Consider the following 12406-nt stretch of genomic DNA (forward strand, 5'->3'; position numbering starts at 1 on the left):
AAACAATCCCAATTGAATACCATCGGATTTTAAAGCATAATTTAAAATCCCAATTGAATACCACCGAATTTTGTAGCATAATTTAAAATCTCAATTGAATATCTCAAGATTTTAATGGATTTGAAACAATCTCAATCGAATACCCTCGGATTTCATGAATGAAAGAAAATGTTTTAAAATCCTAATCCAATACACCCCTATTAATCTAATACCCTAATATTTTGATATATTTTTTAGAATTTGAATTAAATATTCTCAAATTTCATAAATGAAAAAATATCTTTTAAAATCTCAATTGAATAGCTCTTTTTGTTAAATATTTTATCGAGGAATGAATATACTTAATTAATTATTTATATATTATTATGTATTTATCACAATATTATTATTACAATCCCATGTGCTTGCACAAGGACGGTGAACATATTCTATTAAATTGTGCATATAAGAAGATTGTAGCAGTAGAAGTTGGACTAGATAGCTGGTGGACGAGTTTTAACTCCATTCTTATAAGCTTCTCTCTCTCTCTCGATATCTCTCTCGATATATATAAATATAATCTTGACCTCCTTTGTTCATCTCCCATTTACTCATGGAGGATGCTAAAGGTAACCCCTTTTCTTTCTTCATTTTCTGTGTGTGTGTTGTTTGTACATGCTCTTGAGTGCTGTTTTGTGGGTCGATGCAACTAATGTCTTGCTATAATGGGTCAATAGTGATTTGCAGTAATTTCACATGTTTGATGAATTCGTTGATTGGATGTTTTTATTGTGGTCTTGAAATTGGATGGTTTGATGTTTGATTCAACAAGTTGTGATTTTGGAATAGAATTTGGTGTTAATCTTTATTAGATTAGTATATATATTTGAGTATTCTATTGCCATTGACTTTGTAAAATCTGAATCATGTAATTGATGCATATATGTTTTTCGCAAGCTGATGTGATTAGTTTAGCTGCTGGATCTAGGTTTTGCACATTATTATGTATGAAAGATTGATGATGGCACGTGGGTTTTGTGATGGAATGGATTTAGAATGCAATGTGGATGAATATTGAGAGGTTGAATGCGAGATTTATGTACTCTTTTCATGTATTGTTGTAAGCATGGATCATTGTTCGCTGCAGCAAAAGGGTCTCTATTAATTAATAATGTAAAGCTCATTTGTTACTGTCAAAGGATTAAACCGTGAACATAACAGTGCTAGTTATCAGAATTAAGTTTTTTGTATGTTGTTGTACTTTTTATCGTAGAGTTTAGTGTCTGATATGGTTCTTCTTCTGCTAAATTTTACAGTTGTTGAAGCCAAAGACGGAGCCATTTCTGTTGCTTCTGCTTTTGCTGGTTATCAGGAAGGTAATTGTATTCAATGTTGGTTTTAAGTTACATCTGTAATGTGATGAGGGCATACAGAATTTAGTGGATTTTAAATTGTAAAGAACCACAAGCGTGATTGCGTAAAACAAGTCTATTGTTTGTATCTCAAGTATGTGCAAACTTAATGGTGTAAAGTATTACCAGACATCACCAGGTCATATACTTTTTTGGCATCCACGTGCTTTATTGTAAACCTCTGCACTTTTTAAAGTAGAAAAGTCTAATCTGAATGTTTGGATTAGGTATTGCCTTGTATTTCCGCTTCATATGTGGCCGTATATATATTTATATTACTGTGTTGTAAAGTACCCAATATATACATTTATGCATATGTGTTTGAAAATGATTTTTCTACAAAGATTTTCAGTATGTCATTTAGAGTAAAAGATTAGTTTCTCTTCTTAGCTAATATGAATAAATTTTGTACGTATCTGGATGGCCCAATAGTTCCACGAGGATTTTGTGGAAGTCAAGCATACACGAATAAAGATACACATCTTTCTTAATATTCTTCTGTTCTGTTGTTGTGAACCAGCTGTGCAGGACAGAGACCATATTTTCATAACAAAAGCTGTGGAAGAAGCATACAAGGGGGTGGAATGTGGCGATGGAGGTCCGTTTGGTGCAGTTGTTGTCTGCAAGGATGAAGTAGTTGCGAGCTGTCATAACATGGTCTTAAAACATACTGATCCAACTGCTCATGCAGAAGTGACGGCAATACGAGAGGTAAACTTACGACTGTACCTTGTTGAATTATTTGAGAAGTTTGAGCAAAGGTAGTTTTGTTGGGAATGATGTCACCTTGATTTTGTATATTTGGCCTTATAATGTGCTTTTAAGTATGTGCTGCTTGTACATAATTTACAGACTAGAAACATCTACATATCAAGAGAAACATACCATATCTACATATTAATGAATTACCTAAATAAGTGTAATTCTAATGTTTATGAAGAAATTCTATCTGTTTTTTTAAATAATCTGTGTGCATCATGTGGGATGTACACAGATCCATATGTGCTTCTTGTGCCGGTATTTACTGCTTGTACATACTTACAGACTAGAAACATTTACATATCAAGAGAAACATACCTATATCTACATGTTAAAAATTACCTAAATAAGAGTAATTCTAATATTTATGAAGAGATTCTATCCGTGTTTGTAAATAGTCAGTGTGCATCATGCAGGATGCGTAAGAATCTTATTGGATAGGCTTATTGGGACAGATGAGTCATACATCATAAATATTATGATTTAGTAGGGTACCTTAACAAGGTAATAGAGTATTTTCATTGGCACTAAACCGAGAAAATATTGTACTTTGTTGCCATATCCATATCTACATTAATCTCCTTCCTGAAAGAGCTCTGTTTGCTCATAAAATATTCCGTACAATTAATATGTGCCAATATATGTATTTACTATTAACATGTTAGGATATTTTCTATTTTATTTTGAGAGGGTTAATTAAGAATCTTATTGGATAGGCTTACTGGGACAGATGAGTCATACATCATAAAAATAATGATTTAGTAGGTACCTTAACAAGGTAATAGAGTATTTTCATTGGCACTAAACTGAGAAAATACTGTACTTTGTTCCATATCCTTATCTACATTAATTTCCTTCATGAAAGCGCTCTGTTTGCTCATAAAATATTTCGAACAATTAATATGTGCCAATATATGTATTTACTATTAACATGTTAGGATATTTTCTATCTTAGTTTGAGAGGGTTAATTAAATTCTTAAGCAAACAACAACATAAAACATCAGTTGTACTCTTGCAGTTTACTTGCAAAAAAATTACTGGAATGTTTGATTGGTGGATGGCAGTGTGATAAAGTAGCTTATTAGAGTCACCCAGGGACATCTCTATCAAGTTGTTGCCATCATCGTTTTAACTTAGTATAATTACCCAATTTACTTGCTAAAATGTATATGTATGGTTGTGGTATTTTTTTATTTAATAATGTAATCCACTGGAAGTAGAGTTATAGCTTGAAACCTAGGAAGCATGAGTAAGGGTGCGGATACATGAGCGCACAATACAGGGATACAAGAATTTGGCAAATTTAAAAAATATGAGGATTCGGGTGCGGGGGAGTCGACAAATATTAATATATTAAAAATTAAAAATATATATTATGCATGTATTTCAAGAATTACATTTATATTTAAATCAAATAATCAAATAAATAACTTCAATATCCTAACAGTTTACATTATAATTATTTGAAAACACAATTATTGCATTATAAATTAGTAAATGATAAAATATTCAACTAATTACATAAATAATTATTAACAAGAATCCCTGGAAAATCCCCAAGCATTCAAGAATCCCCGGAATCGAGTGCCGTTGCGGGGGGTGAGTGAATGATCCCTGCTTTCTAGCTTGAAACTATACATAGAAAACCAAATCATGCATTTCTAGCATGTTTCAGGCCACTAAATGTCATCATTCATGACTGCATATTTGGCACACTTCTTTTTAGTAATGGTTAGTGAAATTTGTATGTCCCAAACAAGTCAAAGTCATAAAGAGAATCAGAAGTAAATTAACCACCCACGTGAGCTTTAAAAATTGCTTTTGGGTCTGAGTAAAATCTTATTAATATTTTCTCTCACCTTTTTACAATAAAGCTCTAACCCTGCTTCATTTTAATTAACTTCAATTAAATTAGTTAGCAAGATGTTTAGTTTGATTACTAGCCCTTTAGAGGTGTTTGGTAATTTCAGAGGCCCTGAAACAATTTATATATTTTGTTAGTACATTAAAAAGAGTTTTAATATAACAATGGAGCTCTGGGGTGCTTGCTTTTGTGGCTAATGAGCTTCTGAAAGATGTGAATACACAATTTACCATGGGTACAGACTCGCCAGATCCACTACCTTCCGTGCCACGAGACTTAAGTTTGCAAAGTTTTGAATATAATAAACTGTAGTACACATCAAATAATATGGATATTTTAAAAATGTATATATGTGCGTGTAAATAAAAGATTTGATATCTGATGGAGCGCAATTGAATCAAAGAAATCATTTACACAGCTAGCAATATACTCATAAAAAGTGATATAGGGTCAGGCTTTTATTTGGCTGGAAATGAAAGGCTCCAAATCTGAAGTATTAATGTCAAAGTGGTTAGCTTTGTTCAAGTATATATGAATTTGGGTGCTCATTTGGGACCTCTATTATTAATCCTATATCATCTGTTTTTGTTTTAGTTTCTGTTTTAGTTTTAGCCTCAATTGTTTGTGTCACTGTCATATCCAAGTGTACCCCATACTACCCTAATACATGTGGGTGACAGTCCCTGATCCCAATACATGTCTTCTTTAGGTCTACATGCGACTATAACCCTTTCTTCAGCTATCAAAGAAGCTTCTAGTTGAGTGACGAGTGAAAACTTCTTGATATACTTATATGATTGAGGCATTAGTCCATTTGGATGTAGATGGTGGAAATTGATATTGGGTATTTTAATATGAGCCTGTTAAGTGGTTGATAGCATCTAGATCTCTAGGTTTCCTTCAAGACCTTGTGAATAAAGTGAAGGAGATTTGGTGGAGCGAGTATAGTGCATCCTTCAAAAGTGGTGGACCTACCCAAGGCCCATGGTGGGTCTAGGCCCTCCCAAGAAATTATTGGCCTATAATATTTTTCTTGTTGGCACTGTCGTTGTCTACCTTAGTGTGTTTTCATTAGAAACCCAAGGTTTCCTGCCTGGATGCCTTAATTTTGTTAATTAGAAGGGTAATACCTCCGAGTATCAGTTATCTTTTTCTCTTTTCATTTTTTTGGTATTACAATTATAAATTCTCTGATCTAATTTTTTTATAATTTTTGACCCCATACTTTGATAAAGTCCTAGGTCCCCCACGCTTCTCCATAAGTAGTAGTAATATGCTTATTTTGGTGGTATTTTTCTCAAATTTCCTTAGTTTATCCTTATAATAAGATTTTGAGGATAATTTCAAACAATATTAGGGGATAGGTTTCATCAGTAAGGCAGTTTAGGTCTAACATCCTGTCTCTGACAAGTGGATGAGGTTTTGGTTGGCTGACCTTGTGTCATAAATTGTACTGTTTGAATATATATGCTCTATATAATAATGTTCTTTTTTTTTTTAGCAAGAAGCAACAAGTGAGTTTTATGACTAAATCCATTTCCTTTTACATTTGTTGAACTGACATTTTATACTGTTTCAGAAAAACTCATCAGTTTTTATGTATATTTTCTCTTGCAACAAAACATTAACAAAATGCCAAAAGATAAATTTCAAGACATGACCCAGTTTCTGGTTCCGGCATCATATTGTTAATGAAGCCTAGAGTGTGTATTAAAAGAGACTTAACCTATAAGATGCATAGGATATCATATCTCAATCCAAGCTTATAATTGAGTTTCAGCTCCTCTCTTTTAAAATAAAACTTAGGAGTGGCCAGGGACTTCTGTTGATATAATGTGATTCTCTGATGCGTACATCTGCAGCTGCTAGTTCAAGATTTAGGTTTAGAATATTGTTGCAGTTGTAAAATCAAGAATTCCATCCAAACCGGAAATCATGGTAGGGAAGGTTTTTCAATTTTATCGCGGACATAATGATTCCATCACTGAAACCAAACCATTAATCCCTAAATAATTTATGTTTTCAATTTACTATTAATGTGTATTTTACAGTGGATAAAACTGTTATGCTACTATGTTCTTGTTTCTTATGAACCGATACTTTTTTCTTTTTCAGGCTTGCAAAAAGCTCAACCAGATTGAGCTTGCAGAATGCGAGATATATGCATCATGTGAGCCTTGCCCTATGTGCTTTGGTGCTATTCATCTGTCAAGAATTAAGGTCCCCAACTATTTGCATTCTACTGTCAATTGTTTTCCTAAACTTTTATAAGTTTCATCTCAAATGCACTCTTTCTGATGCAGAGGTTGGTTTATGGTGCGAAAGCTGAGGCCGCAATTGCCATTGGGTTTGATGACTTTATTGCTGATGCATTGAGGGGCACTGGGGTTTATCAGAAATCTAACTTGGAGATCAAAAAAGCTGACGGAAATGGAGCAATTATCGCTGAGCAAGTATTTGAAAAAACAAAGGAAAAGTTCACCATGTACTGATCAAAACTGGTTGGAGTGGTCATAAGGAAAGATCATCAGCTCTACTGCTTGACCATTAATTGGACCAGTTGCAGTGCCGCTCATACGTTCTTTGAATAAGTATATTTAATGTACTTCTGTTAAAAACTTTTTCGAACTCCGAAGCCTTTTATATGGCTCCATCTGAAAGTGCAATAGTGGCAAAATTGCCTTCATAGGCTGATGCTGTATTTAATTGTCAAATATTTAAATTTCAAGTACTTTGTAAATTTTTTAAAAAAGGTTCTTTTTCTTTGATATCCCATCTTTTGTTTTTGTCCTTTTTTAAACTAATCGAGGGGCTTCCCTGGTCCAACTCCTTTGTTTTCTATCAATGATTTTTATTTAGTAAAACCTAATTTTTTATTTAGTAAAACCTAATTTTTTGGGTGTTAGTGTCTCTTTTTTTAGAGTGTTTGTTTGTCTCTCCTTTTGGAGTGTTTCGCAGTGTTTTTGTATAGTTGTTTTTGGGTTTATTCAATGTTGGGTGTGATATTTTTTGGGATTTAGAAAGCCTGTGTCAAATATTAACCGGGTAATTATAGCAGGAGCATATCTTTCATCATCAAAGATTATTTATCTTTTGGGGGTTTACATTTCCGACAATGTCTATAGCTAGTATCCGACATGTAGATAGCTGGTGTGTCGTTCCTCCAATTCAATCTCAGCTTATGTGATTAGAAGGGATTCTAAACACCGGTTTAAAAACGGTTTTATATGATTTTCATGTGACAATGTCAATTGTGATATTGTCGTTTATGCGATTAGCGTTAGGAGGGTTTTTGAACACCGGCCTAACAATGATTTTATATGGTTTTAAAGTGATAAGATCAATTGTGATATTATTGCTTTCAGGGATGTTGGTGTAATTTGGATCGCTCGAGAAATCTTTGATTTCATTTTAATTTTTAAGAATTTTTGAATATTATATGTTAAACAAGGGAACAAATCAGCTAATTATTTCTAATATTCTATATATTTTCCAACCTGGTTGTAACAAAATTGAGAGTTTGTCCCGATTGGTCTATATTCTGATTAATGAAACTTCTCTTCTTTCTTTCTTTTTTTCGAAAAGACATCTGTCCAGATTAACATGCTACAGGTTCATTTTTGAATAAACTAACTCAATGTGTCTGAATTTGTATGGTCTGCTAGCACCATCAACACTCTACATAAACCTTGTATTCACCGGAGCCAGCAACTCCGCCTACATACACAAAATTTTAACGAGTTCAATTTTTAAAAAACAAACCATCAGCCAAAGCTCGACAACCAAAGTCAAGTCATGCTGTTCATCATAGGCGCTGTTTTGTAAAATAGGAGCACCTGGCCCTGCCCGTTAACAAAGACTAACTTCTCTATCCAAACATCAAATGCTACAAATCAGCATTGGGGAGAGGTACTAACATAATCATTGGAGAGCTAGATGAATTTTGGCTGGTACAATTGTATACATATACATATACAATTGTATCGTCCGCTACTAATTAACGTAATTTCCCCGAGCCTTGATCATCTTCTGGAATGGTGAAACTGTGAAAAGTGAGAGCCTGTGGTCAAACACACTGTCTAGTTCGAAACAAAGCGAGCAATGAATACAACACAGGCTTGAGAAGTGAGATCGGCCTGTGGTCAACATACTGAATGCAATAAAGCCTGTTGATGAAATAACCTAGCAGCTTGCAATACTTTGGTACTAACTACTTCATGCTGTGACACCTATTCTGAAGAATACAATCACACTCTACCACATATACTGGTATCTGACAAAACAATCGATAACAAAAGGCTTTAAAACTTATGCCCTAAATATTATATGACGACTGTCAGAAGCTCAGAAGTAATCACGACCATCTCATATTATAAGAAAACAAGTACAAACTGACAAACAATGCAAGAAGAGTACAGCTTTAGGCTTACATCAGTTAAACAAGCCAGCCCGGGTAAACAACCAATGTTATATTAAGCAATTATGTGAAAATATTAAACATCGGAATTTCAAACATCTAAATATTAACCATGAATCCCATAACCAATGATTTATGAACTAAAGAAACAAAAATCAATAGAACTGCAATAAATTAGCATCCCCTCATCAACTTCCCATTGACCTGAGTTGTGATTTGTTGTTCTTCCAATTATCATCATCTCCAACATTCATCAGCACAGCCCATATATATACCCAGTCACATTATCATAGAATTGAATATCCCGCCCTGCGTCCCTATTGCATTATTAACCAATTCCTTCAACACACAGTGACAGCCAACAACTCACTTCTCCTCGATGATTAGACCCCATTATGGCATCATTAACCACATCATTTAGTCCCAATGTCAGGTATGGGACAAGTAATTGATCACTTAATATACTCCATTGCTTCCTTTCCACATCCATACTAGCCCTGACTTTTTTCTTGTCCTATAACCACTTTACCACTTACAATTATCATCATCATTCACATTATCATCCGCCAATGCAACATCCAATTGTTACTCATATTTAAATCAACAAAATAAAATTTCCTATCACCCCATCATAATTTAATTGGAGCTACACCCACTCTTGACCACCCCAACACTACCCCAAATCTTTTTAGAGATCTTAAGAGTGACTTGATAATGAGGTGTCTTGACAATGTTACCTTGTGTCTTGACAACGTTACGTACACGTCTTCAACAGAACCAAATTTGCTCAACACATTCATATACTTCTTTTCAATCTCCTAAGCTTCTCAACTAACCGACTCTTACTAATATTTACTTAAAGAAAACAAAACATTGTCATAACACTTCATTTTTCATAAAAAATGATTTGTTAAGATTATGATTACATAGTTAACACCAATTAAACTTAATATATGAAATCTAACATCCAAACTCATCCAAATTACTAATATGAAATATTATAAAATCCGGAATGGAATCTAGAACAGTTGCCAGAATAGAATCATATATATATTTTTGCATGATTAATTTTACATAAAATCTTATTATTTTTAATCCATATTTATTGTTAAACATATATGATACTATTAATATTCAAAATAAAAAGTTAATTATCATAAAATTAGAATTTAATTCAAGTTTTAGGTGAGATTCTATATTCGATTCTAAAGTATTCTTGTTGTTTTTTCAAGAGTGTAGTGGAGACTACCTTATATAGAGTCTAGTAGAGAACCCATATATACACACAAAATACATGTATCAATCTCATTATTCATCAAATATATAACTGGTAAATCAAAAACTAAAAATTCATTCATTTTTCCTCCAAAAAACTTTGAAATTGAATCATAATACCCAAAGTGGTTCTACAATGAAACCATTTCCGTCCAGTGGTTATATAGTAAAACCAAATATAAAAATCAAATTTTTTTGCTTAAATTGTATGTGTTAAATTGTTTGTACATGTTTTGTATGATTAGTATTCTACATTAGAATCAAATTTTATGCATTAGTATGATTAATTTAAAAATTATTAGTAAGATTTTAAAGTAGAACCAACTAGTTCTAGACGGGACTTTATCTAAAATGGTTCTCTATGGAACAATGACACATACATTGTTATCAAGTCGACGACTAGTCGTCGACTAGTCGACGACTAGTCGACAAGTCATTTTCTGGAAAAAGTCAAGCAACGACTTATTTAGTCTGGCGACTTATTTTCAACATATTAGTGTCTCCCTAATCTTTGTATCATTTCAACTTCACATTATTATTTCCTTCCTGTCACTACTTTTTGGCTTCAGGCTATGTAATATTTGTATCATTTTCAACATATAAGTATATCCCTAATCTTTGTATCATTTCAACTTCACATTATTATTTCTTTCCTATCGTTACTTTCTGGCTTCAATTTATATGTGAACTAACAATAAATTATCTCACTGTTGCTTATTATCTTTTTACTTTTGATTCAAACTATAAACTGATGTGTGTTCAACTATATTTTACATATTAAATCTAGTAAAAATATTTATAAGAATGACTTGTCGACTTTTTACGACTAGTCGTGCGACTTGTCGACTAGTCGATTCCAAGGTATCCGGGCGCCGAGGCTCGACTTGGCGCCGTAATAAGCTTGGACACATATATATACCGAATGAAGTTACGAACTTCCAAATTTTTTTTATGTGTTAGATCATTAATTATATAAAGTATCCATGTTGAAAATAATTGAAAAAATATCACCATATTATTAAAAAGTACATAAATAAATGTTTCAAAACAACAAACTTGTAACCGGATTTCAACATCATACTTTAAACAATAGTTATCATTGTGCTGGAAAATTATATTTATGATTTAGCAAATTTTTCACCAATACCTAAATAGGGTATAGAACTATGGAAAATTAATTATATATTACATTTACCTTAGCCATATCATTGTAAACTTATTAGTCATATCATTGTAAAATTAGTTTATGTAGTTGTTAAACACAAGTTAACTGTTGTTCACAAAAGATTTTGAACTCAAGTTATATATTCATAGAAAAGGTCAAATATATGTTTTATAGTATAGTAGTAATCATTTTTCACTTATTTACAAAATAACAATTGAAATAAACCAGGTTGAAAAAGTTTGTAAATTTGAAACTTCTAAAGTTTGTACCAGAAGAACCATCATAGTCCTACTCCCCTTGAAACCAAATTGGCCTAGAATATAAAAATTGATTCTCAGTCACTATTATATCCTACAAGAATAAATCTTTTATATACTAGAAATCATTTTTGTTTTCTGAAGATTATGGATCTCCTTATGAAGGCTACTTGTTGTCAAGTTTCGATGGTCAATTGTGGTGGTACAAAGTTAGTGGTGGAAGAAGGTTTGTGGTAGTGATCAAGGTACTGGTGGCAGAAAACCCATCATTCATTGCAGTAAGGAAAGATGGTCGTGATAATCGAGTGTTTATATAGAGGCTAGTTCCTTAGGTCATCCACAGGTAGCTCTTTAGAAATAAACTGGTTTTCAGTACAAATTGGAATATCACCACCCCCACCCTTCATTTACATAAATACCTTTTATATTTTATGGCGTCCAAGAGTAACTCCCTGGCAATTAAACCCATATATACTTTGCGATTATACTTGTGTTTATAAAATCTGGAGCAGTTGAGGCCTACATTTGAGCTTTGAGGTTAATTAAAAGCCAACTGAGTGATCTTTTGTTCTAGACAAAATACTGATCGGTGGCAACAAGTGAATTCTGTAGTTATAAATAATAATTGCAGTGATCTCTAGTTCCTACACTAATTTGGTTTCTATTCAATCATTTCCATAGATATATAACTTGTTTTAAAATGGAAGTCTTCTACATATTTTCATCAGAAGATGCAATACTGGCACATTTGCCTTGATACTTGTAGATTAAAATCGAAAGATGTACAAAGATCAGCAAAATTCCATTATGTTGCATCAATTTTGCTGAGATCTAAAAACTACCTTTTTGTATTTTCTTTAGGGGAAACCTAAAAATTCGGTATTGTTGTAGGTTCAATATTAGTCATGCATACATTTTTGAATTAAACAATTCTTTGGTTCTGTATATTCAAGTATAATACCATTATAAGGATCTGAATAGATTTCTTATATTGCTAAAACGAACCTCCTGTCACACTATCAAGTATCAACTAATCAAAAACCACCCTAGCCCAGCATCCAAATATTTGACTAGAAACATGTAGTACCCTAATGCTGTGATAACTATCTTACATGATACTATAAAACTAACAGAAGTTTATATACTGGTACATGACAGAGCAGATGATAATACAGGCTTCAATATAACTTCAGGACAACACAATATAACGAGACTGATTTCAAGTTCGGAACAAACAACAATATCTGTACCATAAACACATGTGCAAACAACTAGAA

At 32.7% G+C, this 12406-nt stretch overlaps 1 protein-coding gene across 1 annotated transcript; it reads left to right on the plus strand.

Moving 5' to 3' along the window:
* The first annotated feature begins 438 nt into the window (after window positions 1-438).
* Window positions 439-6783, plus strand: LOC108200641 (guanosine deaminase). Its single transcript, XM_017368861.2, has 5 exons — window positions 439-608; window positions 1296-1355; window positions 1912-2102; window positions 6131-6235; window positions 6319-6783. The coding sequence occupies exons 1-5, from the start codon at window positions 593-595 to the stop codon at window positions 6505-6507; spliced, it is 561 nt and encodes a 186-aa protein (XP_017224350.1). The 5' UTR covers window positions 439-592; the 3' UTR covers window positions 6508-6783.
* The last annotated feature ends 5623 nt before the right edge of the window (window positions 6784-12406 follow it).

The sequence above is a fragment of the Daucus carota genome, chromosome 9, assembly GCF_001625215.2.
Source record: "Daucus carota subsp. sativus chromosome 9, DH1 v3.0, whole genome shotgun sequence".
In the NCBI taxonomy this organism is placed as follows: Eukaryota; Viridiplantae; Streptophyta; class Magnoliopsida; order Apiales; family Apiaceae; genus Daucus; species Daucus carota.

Bases quoted from the DNA above. Each gene is read 5' to 3' on its own strand.
- LOC108200641 (XM_017368861.2), top strand. The intron at 2,103-6,130 runs GTAAACTTACGA...TTTCTTTTTCAG, and splicing joins AAGTGACGGCAATACGAGAG to GCTTGCAAAAAGCTCAACCA. The intron at 6,236-6,318 runs GTCCCCAACTAT...TTTCTGATGCAG, and splicing joins TTCATCTGTCAAGAATTAAG to AGGTTGGTTTATGGTGCGAA.